Source organism: Hippocampus bargibanti, linkage group LG09 (assembly GCF_051943395.1).
Source record: "Hippocampus bargibanti isolate YZ-2025 linkage group LG09, ASM5194339v1, whole genome shotgun sequence".
Taxonomy (NCBI): Eukaryota; Metazoa; Chordata; class Actinopteri; order Syngnathiformes; family Syngnathidae; genus Hippocampus; species Hippocampus bargibanti.
In genome coordinates this window covers 24,097,006-24,114,277 of record NC_142742.1, presented here as the reverse complement: position 1 = coordinate 24,114,277, position 17,272 = coordinate 24,097,006, and the positions used below count along the sequence as shown (strand labels likewise).

General features: G+C 49.2%; 3 protein-coding genes across 5 annotated transcripts in view; 2 read left to right on the top strand and 1 right to left on the bottom strand.

Annotated features, from left to right (window-relative positions):
- LOC148894071 (kinesin light chain 1-like) overlaps positions 1-4,165 on the bottom strand; it is a 35,053-nt gene extending 30,888 nt beyond the window's left edge. The window contains exons 1-2 of the mRNA XM_089005273.1: positions 3,925-4,165; positions 840-1,037 (exon numbers count right to left, since the gene is read on the bottom strand). Coding sequence (XP_088861399.1) covers positions 840-1,037; positions 3,925-4,059 — 333 coding nt within the window. The 5' untranslated portion in view covers positions 4,060-4,165. The remainder of the gene's footprint in view (positions 1-839; positions 1,038-3,924) is intronic.
- A 465-nt stretch (positions 4,166-4,630) lies between these two features.
- LOC148894070 (BAG family molecular chaperone regulator 5-like) lies at positions 4,631-9,467 on the top strand. 2 transcript variants are annotated; one of them, XM_089005275.1, is made up of 5 exons: positions 4,631-4,774; positions 6,751-6,913; positions 6,992-7,486; positions 8,400-8,635; positions 8,706-9,465. In XM_089005275.1, exons 1-5 carry the CDS (start codon positions 4,752-4,754, stop codon positions 9,244-9,246), a joined length of 1,458 nt encoding a protein of 485 aa, XP_088861401.1. In that variant the 5' UTR covers positions 4,631-4,751; the 3' UTR covers positions 9,247-9,465. The 2 variants fall into 2 exon arrangements, with proteins under 2 accessions (XP_088861401.1, XP_088861400.1); XM_089005274.1 differs by lacking the exon at positions 4,631-4,774 and adding an exon at positions 5,116-5,162 and having other exon boundaries at positions 8,706-9,467.
- On the top strand, positions 4,707-14,602 carry LOC148894069 (BAG family molecular chaperone regulator 5-like). Of its 2 annotated transcripts, none has more exons than XM_089005276.1 (5): positions 4,707-4,774; positions 9,828-9,990; positions 10,069-10,563; positions 11,500-11,735; positions 11,806-14,602. In XM_089005276.1, the coding sequence occupies exons 1-5, from the start codon at positions 4,752-4,754 to the stop codon at positions 12,344-12,346; spliced, it is 1,458 nt and encodes a 485-aa protein (XP_088861402.1). In that variant the 5' UTR covers positions 4,707-4,751; the 3' UTR covers positions 12,347-14,602. The 2 variants fall into 2 exon arrangements, with proteins under 2 accessions (XP_088861402.1, XP_088861403.1); XM_089005277.1 differs by lacking the exon at positions 4,707-4,774 and adding an exon at positions 9,671-9,694.
- The last annotated feature ends 2,670 nt before the right edge of the window (positions 14,603-17,272 follow it).

Genomic DNA, 17,272 nt, shown 5'->3' with positions numbered 1-17,272 from the left:
ACTACAATGTGGCCCGCGGCAAAAAATGACTTTGACACCCCTGCCATAGGACATTTGTTGTACATAAAATAATATATACATATATATATATATATATATATATATATAATAATATATTTTGTGTAGTTTTCTTCTTCTTTTCCTTTTGGCTTTTCCCCCTCAGGGGTCGCTACAGCGAATCAATGTCCTCCATCTATCCCGGTTTTGAAAAGGCTTATAAGGCTTAGAAAATTAGAAAGTAGAAAAAATATGTTTTATTGGGAGTTGGGAACGGATTATTCTCATTTTAATGGTTTCCTTTGGAATTTTTTTTTTTGGGATACACACCCTTCGCCTTACACACTCTGTCTGGGAACCAATTAAGTTCGTAAGCCGTATTCCAAACATTAATGTTCCCATTGTAATTAAAGAAATAAACAGTACCGTATAATAAAATCAGTTTATTTACCTTTGTGATGGTCGTTGATGGAATGAATAGTTTTTTTCATAAAGTGTCTCAAGGAGCTGTGGGTTGTACATCTTAAAAGTTGTGATTGCAACAGCAACAGATGCAGGCAGACACACTAGAAACTTCATTCGCAGCTGGTTCCCTTGCTAATAGGTTCTCTTTAAATTATACAGTTATTTGTGGAGCCCGATTGATGGGATATTTTAGCCTTGCAGTCTACACTCTGCCTTTGAACTATCAATAAAGTTGAAACGAGTCCAAATTTCACTGTGTTTTCTATCCATTTTCTCACCATTTCACTTTTCACAAGCAACTAAGGCAACTACCCTATGAGGCAACTAAAAAAACAAAAGCAAACATATTTTAGTTAATGTGACTAATTTCAGAAGACCTTTCCAAAAGTGAGGTTCTGTTGGGTCCAGAATTGGTGGTTCCAGTCCTCGGTTTCCTGCCGCATGTTTCTTAGGTGTCTCTCCAGTTCCGATTCTTTCGAGGGCACCCGGTAGACGACGGGTCGCATGTTGGAGAGGGGGTTGGGTGGTCCGATCCAGTCGTGTGTTGCACTCGGTGTCGGCGGGAACTTGGACCTCTGTGCGCAACCAGACAACCAGAGACTCAAAACCAGTTAACCAAATAAAATACAGTGTTACCTCAGCTTACGAACTTAATTGGTTCCCAGAAAGTGTGTGCAAGGCAAAAAGTGTGTCTTCCAAATATTAATTTCCCATAGGAAACCATTAAAATGAGAATAATCCAAGCCGAGGTCCCCATAACACACAGTTTCCTACTAAATAAGCCTTAAAAGGACAACCGACATCACTTTTTTGTTTCCTAACTGACATCAGAAAAAACACCCAGGCTGATGTTTTTAGTCAAGTGCAAAACACCAATAAAAATGACTTTAAGTGTCTAAAAACGACTTCAATTTGAAACCGGAAATGGCCAGTTTCAGAAAGTCCCGCCCCCTTGTTCGTGACATCACGCCAAGACGTCTTGCCTTGCTCAAGAATCAAAACAATGGCTTCAGATTGGGAGAAGATGCTTTCTTGTGACTCATCCAGTTATGAATATGATTCAAATAGTTCTGAAGAAGAAAGTATAAATGTTTGCAATCGATTCAAGAAGGTCTTACGGGTCATTTTGAGGGATCAAGACTGATGTGTAGCGTCACAGAAAATGCAGAAGATGGCGCCAGAGCTCCGTTGGAAATGGGTTTATTTTTCAGCTTAGAATTTTTGTCAGCAAAAGTCAAAGAGTTGTCTCGGTGTAACATACGCACTGAATATTCCGGAAGTCTTGTTTTTGAGTTGGTGACGAGTCCGTACGTGACGTCACTGAAGGAACGCCCCATCAGCGAGAAAGGACATACCTTGCATCACCTCAATGCATTTTGCAATACTTTGTTTGGTCTGAAAACTTCGTGTTGATGGCGAAATTAGAAGGAAAACATAAATAACGCGATGGTAAATCCTTGTGTGCGTCACCGAGCATCTATTTGATATTCACTGACAAAAATTGAATTAATCAGCCCATTTCCACAGAGTTTTCCATGGAGCTTTGTCGCCCTCTTCTGCCCCTTTTCGGTGCTACATTTCCCCCCTCAAAATGACACGGAATACATTCTTTAATCGATTGCAAACATGTATGCTTTCCTCTTCAGAACTATTTGAATCATATTCATAACTGGATGATTAACAAGAAAGCATCTTCTCCCAATCTGAAGCCATTGTTTTGATTGGAGAGCAAGGCAAGACTTCCTGGCGTGACGTCAAGAACAAAAGGGGCGGGACCTTCTGAAACTCGCCATTTCTGAGCTCATTTTGAAGTAGTTTTGGGACACTAAGTCATTTTTATTGGTGTTTTGCATTTTACTAAAATATCAGCCTGCGTGTTTTGGGTATTTTAGATGCTATACAAAGTTTTTCTGATGTCAGTTAAGAAACAAAAAAGGGACGTCGGTTGTCCTTTAAAACTACACAAAATGTACCTATTTATATACCTGTAATATACCTGTAAAGTGACCTTGAGAGTTTTGAAAGGCGCTTATAAATGAAATGTATTACCGGTATTATTATTATTATTTCATGTATAATAAATAAAATAAACTACAGTATAATAAAGTTGTTTTATTGACCTTGTTTGCTTGAAGAATGCTGATCGAGAAGTACAGAGAAGGTCAGAAGGAATTGCATTGTGTCTTTGTAGATCTGGAGAAAGCGTATGACAGGGTGCCCAGAGAAGAGCTGTGGCATTGCATGAGGAAGTCTGGAGTGACAGAAAAGTATGTTAGAGATGTGCAAGACATGTATCATGACTGTAAGACAGTTGTGAGGTGTGCTGTCGGTGTGACTGAGGAATTCAAGGTGGAGGTGGGACTCCACCAGGGGTCAGCTCTGAGCCCCTTCTTGTTTGCTATGGTGATGGACAGGCTGACAGACGATGTTAGACAAGAATCTCCTTGGACCATGATGTTTGCAGATGACATTGTGATCTGTAGCGAGAACAGGTGGCGGAGAAACTAGAGATGTGGAGATATGCCCCGGAAAGGAGAGGAATGAAGATCAGTCGCAGCAAGACGGAATATATGTGTGTGAATGAGAGGGATCCAAGTGCAAGAGTGATGCTACAGGGAGAAGAGATAAAGAAGGTGGAGGATTTTAAGTACTTGGGGTCAACTGTCCAGAGCAATGGAGAGTGTGGAAAAGAGGTGAAGAAGCGAGTCCAGGCAGGCTGGAGAAAAATGTCAGGTGTGATGTGTGATAGAAGGCTTTCAGCTAGGATGAAAGGAAAAGTGTATAAAATCGTGGTGAGACCAGCCATGATGTTTGGACTGGAGACAGTGCCACTGAAGAAAAGACAGGAAGCAGAGCTGAAGATGTTGAGGTTTTCTTTGGGAGTGACCAGGTTGGATAGGATCAGGAATGAGTACATTAGAGGGACAACTCATATTAGAGGCTTTGGAGAGAAAGTCAGACTGAGATGGTTTGGACATGTCCAGAGGAAAGAGAGTGACTATATCGGGAGAAGGATGCTGACCCTTGAACTGAGGAGATTTATGGATGTGGTTAAAGAGGACATGAAGGTAGCTGGTGTGAGAGAAGAGGATGCACAAAACCGGGATAGATGGAGGATATTGATTCGCTGTGGCGACCCCTGAGGGGAAAAGCCGAAAGGAAAAGAAGAAGAAGGCGAATAGTTCGTGAGCTAAAGTGTTCGTAAACTGAGGTATCACTGTCGTTGGTATGTCGTGATCAATCCAATGGCATTGTGCTGCTCCACCTGGTACGCATGACTTGGCCACCAGGGGGCAGTGTACGACAGGCATTCAATAGGAAGATTAAAAACGAAAACGGCAACGCAGAAGATGACTTCCATTTTCTCTGGTAGAGCTACCTTCACTTGAACGTTAGAAAATGTTTGATCAGCAGAGGTTCCAGTTCAGATATGGCAAATTGCACGTCTTTATAAATACAAACCTTTGCTAATTTATCTTGGTGTTTTGTTGCTATATTGCTGCATCCTCGCCTGCCGGCGGCCGCCATGTCACTTTGACGTCGTAAACAACTCCAGCGGCGCCACGTCAAACACTTCGCGGCGACTCGAACAGACATGGTAACGCCGATAAACGGACAAATAAATAAATACTTGGCCAGCCTTAATTTAAACGAGGCTGGGCATCCACAATTGACACCGCCGGCGTCCTTCCGCCGCAGAGACGTTGGACTTCCGGACACGTGATAATCAACAGAGAAGGAGCGCTTGAATTGAATAGCGACTCCGCCTGTTGATAACCCGGCGCGGTGCACCCACTTGTCTCGTCTTGAACATTCAGAACGTATTTATGAATCGCACATGGTCAGTTTCTATATTTGCGTCGGGTTATTTTCGTTTTTAATTGTTTTTATTATAGTTTTCCCTCCAACGTTTCTCGCGGTGACACGACCATCGAAACCGCTTTTCTTTTGGTCCCCGCCTTTGCTGTGCGTCATGGTTAAAAATGAAGCGTCGCTTGATGTCGGCCAAACAAAAACCTACACACAAAGCAGACGTCGACACCAAATCGAAACGTAGTAACCGTCTCGGAGACAAACAACTAACAGACGGGCGTCCAACTTGTTTCACAAGTGGAATAAAACGGGGCGACTCCCAACATTTAAGGGACGTACACAAAACTCCGCGTTCGCTGTGGGCGGGGCCAAGGCAAAGTGACGCAAGGAAGCTAGTTCGGCTAAGCTAATGTTCGTTGTTCGCTGTGCTGGAAGAAGCCGAGGAAGGAGTTGCGTTGTTTGTCGCCGCACTTCTCATGGCTGTACGCTGGCTATGCAGGTGAGAACGTGAACATTAACCCCCCCTTACTTAGCGTAGCGCGGCAGTCGGGTAATCGAACGCCACGCGAGGAAAAAATAGAAATGTCTTCCACGGGCACACGTTATAGAAATTGAGTTAAAGTTATTTTTTTGGGGAGGGGAGGCGGTTAATATCTGCCATTTGCTTTCGATGCCTGTCGGTGACGTTTGAAGACGAGGTAGTGTCAGTTTGTAGGCGGGGCCACAGCTGCGCGGTGTTGCTGCTGTCGCTGAGCACATCTGGGTGGCTCCCTTCGAAGGATCCAACCCTCACCCCTAAATTCTGCATTTTCTCTCATTCAACATCAGTGAATGGGACGCCATTCCAGTTAAAACATGTGCGCCAACGTGTTCGGAGTGTTGAAGAGGTGAGAGCTGTCATGACGGTCAGTGTGTGCGTGTATGATGTGTGTGCGTGTTGTGCAGGTTGACACGTGCACCTCCCTTTTTTGTGTGTTCTGCCGGGATGACACAATGCGCCAATCCGCGAATAGTTTTACTGCAAGGGCGATGTCGGCTGGGGAGGAAGAAGATTTTGTTTGAATGTGGATCTATATATCTGGTAGATGTCTGGCTATCTAGCTAGCTATCTGACTAGCTATCTACTGTATTTGTTATCAATTAGCTATCTGTTATCTGGCTACCTGGCTGGCGGAATATCTATCAATCTATCTATCTGTCTAGCTACCTAGCTTGCTGTCTACTATATTTGCTATCAATTAGCTATCTGTTAGTTATATGGCTACCTGACAGGCTGACTATCTGGCTAGCTACCTATCTTGCTATCTCCTGTAATTGCTATCAATTAGCTATCTGTTAATTATCCGGCTACCTGGCTGGCTGGCTATCTAGCTCGATATCTATCTATCCGACTACCAATTGGCTATGTATTACTTTTATTTTATCAAACGTACCAACATCATCATGCAAAAATGAGCCATGGAAGAGGACGCCATTTTGATTCCAAAACAAAAAAATAGCTTCCTAAAAATTCGTCAATATCGTTCCAACATATTTTGACAAATGAGAAATGGACAAAAAAGCGTGACCGCTTGCCTCCATCTTGCTCGATGACGCATAGGCGACCTCGTTTCAAGCGACACCATTTTGGCTGCCAAAAGTCTTCACTTCTTTTTATTTATCTAGCTATTTGCTATCTTTTAGCTGTCTAGCTACTTATCTATTTATTAGCTATATAGCTATCTGGATAGCTAGCTATTAGCTATGTCCAAGAAAGTTTTGAAAGGCGATTATAAATACAATGTACAGGTAACATCCGAGTTACGACCGGGTTCTGTTCCGACAAAACGGTCGTAAGTCAATCGATAAGCATTCAAAATGGCTGACGCGATGATCACGTGATCCTAACAAATGACAACAGGCTGGCATCTCCTTTACGACAAGACGGTATATGATGTCAATCCGTTTCTGTTGAGTACTATTATATACCAAAATGTTGACAGTTCATTTATAAATCTTATAACTTTTAGTGTCATTTTAATCATTTTATATTATCGATCTTTATTACTGTGTCGGCGCACACGTTTTCTGCTGACCCAAATACGCACGGCTTCCAACGCATGCCAGCTGTCCAAAAATCGCTCTCCCTGCTAAGGGAGAAGCCAGAAGAGGTCACCTGTCTCGAATAGGCGGCGGTGCCGACCGTGAGCCCGACGCGGCGATCCCACCCGCCTTGGTCTTAATAGAGGACCAAAACAAGCCGGCTGCCATTTTCTTGTTAGGAGAACGGGCTCGTTCGCGAATGACACATCACTCGCTGTGGCAGCTCCGTGTGTATCCCGAAGAATAGTTCGTATACCAAGGTAAAATGTGCATAAATTTCACATTCGTAAACCGAAAAGTTCTTAAGCTAAGGGGTTCGCAAACCGAGGTATCGCCGTACTTACTTACATACATACTTAGCCCATTGTCGTCACTTCCTGGTTGTGTGCGCAGCCTCTTCGGGAAGCCCTTTGATGGTGGCAGGAGGATGGAGCACGGAGGGCAACCGCAGCAGCAAGAGGGGGAGGATCCCATGGCGACGGGACACGCCCCCCAGCACCCGGCCATGACGCGACTCCACCAAGTCCACCGCGAGGTGACGGCGTTGGGCCCTCAGGTAGCGTCTCGCGACGTAGCGCCGCGTTCCCGGGGGCCCATCGATGAGGGTTCCGGTTGTGCCCGCCCCCTCCCGCAGGTGTGCACCTTCAGCGGCCTCCCCGATGACCGCGACTACAAGCGTCTGGAGCGCGAGCTGACGCGCCTCCTGCTGGAGGCGGACCGCGTCGACACGGAGGGCCGGGCCGAGCTGCAGGTGGCCCGCAAGCGGGCGGCGCAGGAGGTGGAGGGTCTGCTGCGCTACCTGGAGGAGAACGCCCGCCACCCGTCCCGCCTGGCCATGGAGGAGCTGAACGAGGAGGCGCGGCAGCTGCTGGAGCTGCGGGTGGTGGCCCCCCAGCGGCGGGGCGGCGCCGCCGACGTGGACGACGAGCTGGTGGAGGCCCTGCAGCGGCTGGTGCTGCGGCTCACCCAGGTCAAGACGGAGGGCCGGGTGCCGCTGCGCAAGGCCCGCTACCGGGCGCTGACCCGCCTCTGCGCCGTCCAGGACGTCCTGGAGGGACGAACACCCCAGCAGACGCTCTCGCTGCCGCTCTCGGGGGAAACGCACGCTGCCGTGCACTGCGTCAACCAGGTGACGGAAGAAAAAAAAAAATATATATATATATATATATATATATAACAATAATAATAATAATCCATTTCATTTCTAAGTGCCTAAGTAACTGAAATAGCTAGAAAGCTATGTAGCTAGCTAATAGCTAGCCAGCCAGCTAAATAATAATAATAATAATCCATTTCATTTCTAAGCGCCTTTCAAAACTCTCAAGGTCACTTTACAGTCACAGGATCAGTTTTTCTGTGGGTGAGCAGCGGCAGCCATACGCGCCAGCGTTCACTCAACCTGGAAGTAACTGAAATAGATAGAAAGCTAACTAGCTAGCTAGCTAATAGCTAACCAGCCAGCTAGATAATAATAATAATAATAATACAGTAAAGTCTCGTTATATGGATATTGGTTATATCGATAGTACTGCTTATTACGATACTATTTCTATGCACGCACGGAGAAAATGTACATGCCGCAGAATCGGATATATCAATAGTCTGGTTATAGCGATATTTTTTCCGACTCCCGAGAATATCGATATAACGACACTTTACTGTAATTACAACACATTTAGTTTCGAAGCGCCTTTCAAAACTCTCAAGGTCACTTTACAGTCACAGGATCAGTTTTTCTGTGGGTGAGCACTCAACCCGGAAGTAACTGAAATAGATAGAAAGCTAACTAGTTAGCTTTTAGCTAATAGATAGTGAGCTAGATATGACATTTATTGAACTTAAAACCTTATTTAGTAATTCTTAGCTAGCTAGTTGGCTAGCTATCTAGATAGATAGCGACAGACTCCCAAAAAAATAACCCGGCGGGGCCCGGATCCGGTCCCCGGAAGCCCAGACCAATCCTCTTTGACACAGCGGTGAGTCGAAAACAGGCCATTGCTCTCATGAATGTTGTTTTGGGGCTGGGGGCGGGGCTTACCCAGGTGATGGCCAAGGTGAGCCTGGCGCGCAGTCAGCTGGTGGCGCTGCTGATGGGCCTGAGCGGGCGGGACAGTTGCGCTCACCTGTCGCGGCTCCTGATGGAGATGCAGGTGGAGCTGGACGCCCTGGACGTGTCGGGGAACGCCGCCGTCAGGAACTACCGCAAGCAGGCGGTGGAGGAGATCAACGGCCTCCTCAAACATCTGGACCTGGAGGGGGAGGGGGACGACACCCGCAGGTACCACCTTGCCCAAAGCAACGGCGGTTAGCCATCGAAGCTAACGGCCGCTTTTGGGCCGCCCGCGTAGGTACGACCTGGCCCAGAACGACTCCATCCGCGAGATCGAGGCGGTGCGGGCCCACGTGCGGCACCTGCGCGAGGCGGTGCTGCGCCACCGCGGGCCGGGCGAGCCGGGCTTCCGGCCCAAAGCCGAGCTGCAGGGCCTGCTGACCCACCTGGACCAGGTGGACACGGCCAAGAACCCCTGCATCCGGGAGGCCCGGCGCCGGGCCGTGGTGGAGGTGCAGGCCCTGGTCACCTTCCTGGACCTGCGCGAGGCCCTGGCGCGCCGCCGCCCGGGCCCGGAAGAGGCGCCGGCCCACCGGCAGGTTTGGGCCTCGCTGGCCAGCCTGTCGGAGCTGCAGGCGCAGGCGCTGGGCTTCGACGGCAAGCGGGCCGACAAGTGCTACGTGGTTCTGGAGGAGCTGCTGACCAAGCAGCTGCTGGCGCTGGACGCCGTGGACCCGCGAGGCGACGACGGCGCCAAGGTGGCCCGCAAGCAGGCCGTCAAGTTCGCCCAGAACATTCTCAACTATTTGGACATGAAGACGGACGAGTGGGAGTACTGAGGGTCTGCGGGGGCCTCTGTCGCGGACCCCGCACCCCTTCGCCGCCGCCGCCGAACACAACACGCATTAGCAAAAGGCGGTTCGGGGCTTTTTGGTGCACTCTATGTTCAACTTTGTGTGTGTGACTGCGCGTCTTGGTTGTGGATTATCAAGGGAAAATCTCCTTCCTGAATGTTCTGGACCTCCGGCGTTAGCGTGGAGATAGCTTAGCTTCCCCGAGCCGGAACTTGTTTAGGGGGGGTGCCTCCACTTGGGGTCCAAGCGCCGCCAGTCTTCGGAGCCCGACGCGGCGTTTGCGTCGCGGCGATCCCACCCGCCTTGGTCTTAATAGAGGACCAAAACAAGCCGGCTGCCATTTTCTTGTTAGGAGAACGGGCTCGTTCGCGAATGACACATCACTCGCTGTGGCAGCTCCGTGTGTATCCCGAAGAATAGTTCGTATACCAAGGTAAAATGTGCATAAATTTCACATTCGTAAACCGAAAAGTTCTTAAGCTAAGGGGTTCGCAAACCGAGGTATCGCCATACTTACTTACATACATACTTAGCCCATTGTCGTCACTTCCTGGTTGTGTGCGCAGCCTCTTCGGGAAGCCCTTTGATGGTGGCAGGAGGATGGAGCACGGAGGGCAACCGCAGCAGCAAGAGGGGGAGGAGCCCATGGCGACGGGACACGCCCCCCAGCACCCGGCCATGACGCGACTCCACCAAGTCCACCGCGAGGTGACGGCGTTGGGCCCTCAGGTAGCGTCTCGCGACGTAGCGCCGCGTTCCCGGGGGCCCATCGATGAGGGTTCCGGTTGTGCCCGCCCCCTCCCGCAGGTGTGCACCTTCAGCGGCCTCCCCGATGACCGCGACTACAAGCGTCTGGAGCGCGAGCTGACGCGCCTCCTGCTGGAGGCGGACCGCGTCGACACGGAGGGCCGGGCCGAGCTGCAGGTGGCCCGCAAGCGGGCGGCGCAGGAGGTGGAGGGTCTGCTGCGCTACCTGGAGGAGAACGCCCGCCACCCGTCCCGCCTGGCCATGGAGGAGCTGAACGAGGAGGCGCGGCAGCTGCTGGAGCTGCGGGTGGTGGCCCCCCAGCGGCGGGGCGGCGCCGCCGACGTGGACGACGAGCTGGTGGAGGCCCTGCAGCGGCTGGTGCTGCGGCTCACCCAGGTCAAGACGGAGGGCCGGGTGCCGCTGCGCAAGGCCCGCTACCGGGCGCTGACCCGCCTCTGCGCCGTCCAGGACGTCCTGGAGGGACGAACACCCCAGCAGACGCTCTCGCTGCCGCTCTCGGGGGAAACGCACGCTGCCGTGCACTGCGTCAACCAGGTGACGGAAGAAAAAAAAAATATATATATATATATATATATAACAATAATAATAATAATCCATTTCATTTCTAAGTGCCTAAGTAACTGAAATAGCTAGAAAGCTATGTAGCTAGCTAATAGCAAGCCAGCCAGCTAAATAATAATAATAATAATCCATTTCATTTCTAAGCGCCTTTCAAAACTCTCAAGGTCACTTTACAGTCACAGGATCAGTTTTTCTGTGGGTGAGCAGCGGCAGCCATACGCGCCAGCGTTCACTCAACCTGGAAGTAACTGAAATAGATAGAAAGCTAGCTAATAGCTAACCAGCCAGCTAGATAATAATAATAATAATACAGTAAAGTCTCGTTATATGGATATTGGTTATATCGATAGTACTGCTTATTATGATGCTATTTCTATGAACGCAAGGAGAAAATGTACATGCCGCAGAATCGGATATATCGATAGTCTGGTTATAGCGATATTTGTTCAGACTCCCGAGAATATCGATATAACGAGACTTTACTGTAATTACAACACATTTCGTTTCGAAGCGCCTTTCAACACTCTCAAGGTCACTTTACAGTCACAGGATCAGTTTTTCTGTGGGTGAGCACTCAACCCGGAAGTAACTGAAATGGATAGAAAGCTAACTAGTTAGCTTTTAGCTAATAGATAGTGAGCTAGATATGACATTTATTGAACTTAAAACCGTATTTAGTAATTCTTAGCTAGCTAGTTAGCTAGCTATCTAGATAGATAGCGACAGACTCCCAAAAAAATAACCTGGCGGGGGCCCGGATCCGGTCCCCGGAAGCCCAGACCACTCCTCTTTGACACGGCGGTGAGTCGAAAACAGGCTCTCGGGGACTCCACTACAGACGTAGCGCTACAAATACTCGCCATTGCTCTCATGAATGTTGTTTTGGGGCTGGGGGCGGGGCTTACCCAGGTGATGGCCAAGGTGAGCCTGGCACGCAGTCAGCTGGTGGCGCTGCTGATGGGCCTGAGCGGGCGGGACAGTTGCGCTCACCTGTCGCGGCTCCTGATGGAGATGCAGGTGGAGCTGGACGCCCTGGACGTGTCGGGGAACGCCGCCGTCAGGAACTACCGCAAGCAGGTGGTGGAGGAGATCAACGGCCTCCTCAAACATCTGGACCTGGAGGGGGAGGGGGACGACACCCGCAGGTACCACCTTGCCCAAAGCAACGGCGGTTAGCCATCGAAGCTAACGGCCGCTTTTGGGCCGCCCGCGTAGGTACGACCTGGCCCAGAACGACTCCATCCGCGAGATCGAGGCGGTGCGGGCCCACGTGCGGCACCTGCGCGAGGCGGTGCTGCGCCACCGCGGGCCGGGCGAGCCGGGCTTCCGGCCCAAAGCCGAGCTGCAGGGCCTGCTGACCCACCTGGACCAGGTGGACACGGCCAAGAACCCCTGCATCCGGGAGGCCCGGCGCCGGGCCGTGGTGGAGGTGCAGGCCCTGGTCACCTTCCTGGACCTGCGCGAGGCCCTGGCGCGCCGCCGCCCGGGCCCGGAAGAGGCGCCGGCCCACCGGCAGGTTTGGGCCTCGCTGGCCAGCCTGTCTGAGCTGCAAGCGCAGGCGCTGGGCTTCGACGGCAAGCGGGCCGACAAGTGCTACGTGGTTCTGGAGGAGCTGCTGACCAAGCAGCTGCTGGCGCTGGACGCCGTGGACCCGCGAGGCGACGACGGCGCCAAGGTGGCCCGCAAGCAGGCCGTCAAGTTCGCCCAGAACATTCTCAACTATTTGGACATGAAGACGGACGAGTGGGAGTACTGAGGGTCTGCGGGGGCCTCTGTCGCGGACCCCGCACCCCTTCGCCGCCGCCGCCGAACACAACACGCATTAGCAAAAGGCGGTTCGGGGCTTTTTGGTGCACTCTATGTTCAACTTTGTGTGTGTGACTGCGCGTCTTGGTTGTGGATTATCAAGGGAAAATCTCCTTCCTGAATGTTCTGGACCTCCGGCGTTAGCGTGGAGATAGCTTAGCTTCCCCGAGCCGGAACTTGTTTAGGGGGGTGCCTCCACTTGGGGTCCAAGCGCCGCCAGTCTTCGGTCGCTTCTCGGACGTCCTCAGGCAGTGGCCCGCTTTCCAGATTCCAGAAAGATTCCCTCTCCCCAGCCACTTCTTCCAGCTCTTCCCAGCAGATCCTGAGGCGTTCCCATGCCAGCTCGGTGACGACATCTTTCTGGGGTGTCCAAAGTCGTGCGTGGGGTCTCCCGAAATACCTGACCAGGGGAGCCACCTGGGGGGCATCCGAATCAGATTCCCGAGCCACCTCGTCTGCCTCCTCCGATTGACTGAGCGTCTCACCTCATCTCACCCGCCCCCCTTATTTAAAAGACGAGAGGGGAAACGCCAACAGACGCTCGTCCAATTTCCGTGCCTTCGTCTTGACGCTTTCCCGAGCCGCTTCCAATCGTCGACCCTTAGCGTGTGGAACGTACGCTCAGTCGGATTCGTTTGCACCGGACGCGCCAGTCGTGAGGTCAACATACAAAGAGCACAAGCAAGTTGCACCGCCGTAGTTTTTGTATTTTTTTTTTCACGATGAGTTTTTAATTGCACAAAACGCCAATCGAGCTTTAAGTGTTAAGATCTCCCAAAAAAATGGACGCCATTTAACTCGTTTTGTCTGATCAAACAATCAAAAAGGTCAACGGCGGCTTTGAAGAAAGCTTGTTTGGATTTGCTGCAAAAATAAAAGTCCATTTTTATAATAATAAGAATACATTTCATTTATAAGCGCCTTTCAAATCTCTCAAGGTCACTTTACAGTCAAAGGATCAGTTTTTCTGTGGGTGAGCAGCGGCAGCCACACGCACACTCAATTCGGAACTCAAATAGATAGTAAGCTAGATAGCTAATAGATATCTATTAGATAGTCAGCTAGACAGCCAGCTAGCTAGTCATCTAGTCATATAACTAATAGATAGCCAGCTAATTAGCTAATACATAGCAAATAGATAGCCAGCGAGGTAGCCAGCTAGATAGATTAGCTCATTAAAAGACTGTTTGAAACCCACCAGATATATATATATCTCGTCGGAACGTAGTGGAATGTTTGGGATCCCAAAGCAGACACGTACTAACCAAGCAGGATGTTTATTCACAAATCAAAGAAAACATAGCGAGTAAGAAGGCAGGGGGTGATCCGACCCGCTTACTACGCCAAAAAGCAACACGAGGGTGCAAAATTACACAATCCCGGAAGATGACATAAATTTATGGGACGGAGGGAAAGTACCTTGGACCGGATACACTCGCACATCGAAGGAAGAGACCAGGTACGGTGGCGAGGTGAGTCAATCATCCGGCATTGGCAAGGTGATTGCGAACCGTATAAATGCCCCGTGTCCGTGATTAGAGAATTGACAGCAGGTGGAGAACGGCCGGGAGAGGCAGCCCACCCCCCACCCCCCGCTGTCAACTCGCAAGTGACAGGAGTCAAGAGGTGGTTTCGGTGTTCGAACAAATCGCTTTTCGAACAGGGTCCTGGAACGAATTATGGTCAAGAACCGAGGTATCAATATATATATACATAGAGACCTCAACTTACAAACACCTCAACTTACAAACTTTTTGTCTTACAAACGTCAAATTTATGAAAATGAAACCTTATAATAAGCACTATTTTCATAATACACACCCACCACGGCTGGCGGAGTGATCTTCGGCGGAAGCACACGACCGAACAGCACCAAAGGTTAAGTTACCAACAGTCCTGATGGAAGGTGATTCTTCTTCCATAAGCCATCAATGACCATCAAAAAGGTAAATAAAACTTTATTGTACAGCACAGTTTATTTCTTTAATTACAGTCCTCATGTAATGCGCCTCTCTTTCCAAACAGCAATTCCCTTTGACCTTCGACCTCCAACGCCATTCCATCAAGCCATCAATGACCATCACAAATGTAAATAAAGTGACTTTATGATACAATGCAGTGTATTTCTTTCATTACAATACAATAGCACATTTATTATACATAGAATAAGGTATGTTGTGTGTAGTTTTAAGGCTTATTTAGTTGAAAAGCATATTTGATGGAAACCCGGGAACGGATTATTCCCATTTTAATGGTTTCCTATAGGAATTTTTTTTTTTAGATACACACTCTTCGCCTTACACACTCTGTCTGGGAACTAATTAAGTTTGTAAGTTGAGGTCTCACTGTATGTATGTGTGTATATATATATATATATATATATATATATATATATAAAATCCTCGTCTCACCCACCATGGGTGGTGTCTGTCCACCATTTTAGCTCGGGTCCAGGAAGCTTGAGGGTTCTGCGCAGTATCCGTGCTGTTCCCAGCACTGCGCTTTTCTGGACCGAGATATTCTATGTTGTTCCCGGGATCTGTTGCAACCACTCGTCGAGTTTGGGGGTCACTGCCCCGAGTGCTCCGACCACCACAGGCACGACTATCACCTTTACCTTCCAGGCTCTCTCCAGCTCCTCTCTGAGCCCTTGGTATTTCTCGATTTTCTCATGTTCCTTCTTTCTGATGTTTCCATCACTCGGGACCGCTACATCCACGACAACGGCTTTCCTTTCCCCTTTATCTATGACCACGATATCTGGTTGGTTGGCCATTACCATCTTGTCGGTCTGTATCTGGAAGTCCCACAGGATCTTTGATCGGTCATTCTCCACCACCTTGGGAGGTGTTTGCCATTTAGACCTTGGGGTTTCCAGTCCATACTCCGCACAGATGTTTCGGTAGACTATGCCAGCCACCTGGTTATGGCGTTCCATGTCGGCTTTCCCTGCCAGCATCTTACACCCTGCAGTTACGTGTTGGGATTGTCTCAGGTGCCTCTTTGCACAACCTACACCTTGGGTCTTGTCTGGTGTGGTATATCCCTGCCTCTATGGCTCTGGTGTTCAGGGCCTGCTCTTGGGCAGCCAGAATGAGTGCCTCTGTGCTGTCCTTTAGGCCAGCCCTCTCTAGCCACTGATAGGACTTCTTGAGATCAGCCACTTCTGTTATGGTTTGGCGGTACATCTCATGTAGGGGCTTTTCCTCCCATGATTGTCCCTCTTCCCGCACCTCATCATCTGTTCCCCATTGACTGAGACATTCTCTGAGTACATCATCCGTTGGAGCCTTCTCTTTGATGTATTCATGGAGCTTGGATGTTTCATCCTGGACAGTGGCTCTCACACTCACTAGTCCCCGGCCTCCTTCCCTACGGCTTGTGTACAGTCTCAGGGTGCTGGACTTGGGATGGAACCCTCCGTGCATGGTGAGGAGTTTTCGGGTCTTAACATCCGTGGTCTGAATCTCTTCCTTTGGCCACCTTATTATTCCTGCAGGGTATCTGATCACTGGCAGGGCATAGCTGTTTATTGCCCGGGTCTTGTTCTTGCCATTGAGCTGGCTTCTGAGGACTTGCTTCACCCGCTGGAGGTATTTGGTCGTAGCCGCTTTCCTTGTTGCTAGTTCGAGGTTGCCATTGGCCTGTGGTATACCAAGGTACTTGTGTGTATATATATATATATATATATATATATATATATATATATAACCGGTAGTCAAGACAGTTAAAACATGGACAGATGAAGCAAAGTTATCGCTACAAGAATGCTTAGACTGCACTGATTGGAGCGTCTTTGAAACTTCAACGGGCACATTGGATGAATACACAGACACTGTAACATCATACATCAGTTTCTGTGAGGACATGTGTGTACCAACAAAGTCCTACCGCTCATTCAACAACAACAAGCCATGGTTCACTCCCAAACTCAGGCAGCTTAGGAAAGAGAAAGAATCCGCATTTAAAAGCGGCGATCGAGCAGTTTACAAACTCGCCCGAAACAGACTGACGAAGGAAATTAACATCGCAAAGAAACGTTATGCGGAGAGGCTTAACAAACAGTTCTCCGCTAATGACTCTGCATCGGTGTGGAATGGCCTGAAAGCAATAACAAATTATCGTTTATTGTTTGGATTTGCTGCAAAAATAAAAGTCCATTTTTATAATAATAAGAATACTTTTCATTTATAAGCGCCTTTCAAATCTCTCAAGGTCACTTTACAGTCAAAGGATCAGTTTTTCTGTGGGTGAGCAGCGGCAGCCACACGCACACTCAATTCGGAACTCAAATAGATAGTAAGCTAGATAGCTAATAGATATCTATTAGATAGCCAGCTAGACAGCCAGCTAGCTAGTCATCTAGTCATATAACTAATAGATAGCCAGCTAATTAGCTAATACATAGCAAATAGATAGCCAGCGAGGTAGCCAGCTAGATAGATTAGCTCATTAAAAGACTGTTTGAAACCCACCAGATATATATATATCTCGTCGGAACGTAGTGGAATGTTTGGGATCCCAAAGCAGACACGTACTAACCAAGCAGGATGTTTATTCACAAATCAAAGAAAACATAGCGAGTAAGAAGGCAGGGGGTGATCCGACCCGCTTACTACGCCAAAAAGCAACACGAGGGTGCAAAATTACACAATCCCGGAAGATGACATAAATTTATGGGACGGAGGGAAAGTACCTTGGACCGGATACACTCGCACATCGAAGGAAGAGACCAGGTACGGTGGCGAGGTGAGTCAATCATCCGGCATTGGCAAGGTGATTGCGAACCGTATAAATGCCCCGTGTCCGTGATTAGAGAATTGACAGCAGGTGGAGAACGGCCGGGAGAGGCAGCCCACCCCCCACCCCCCGCTGT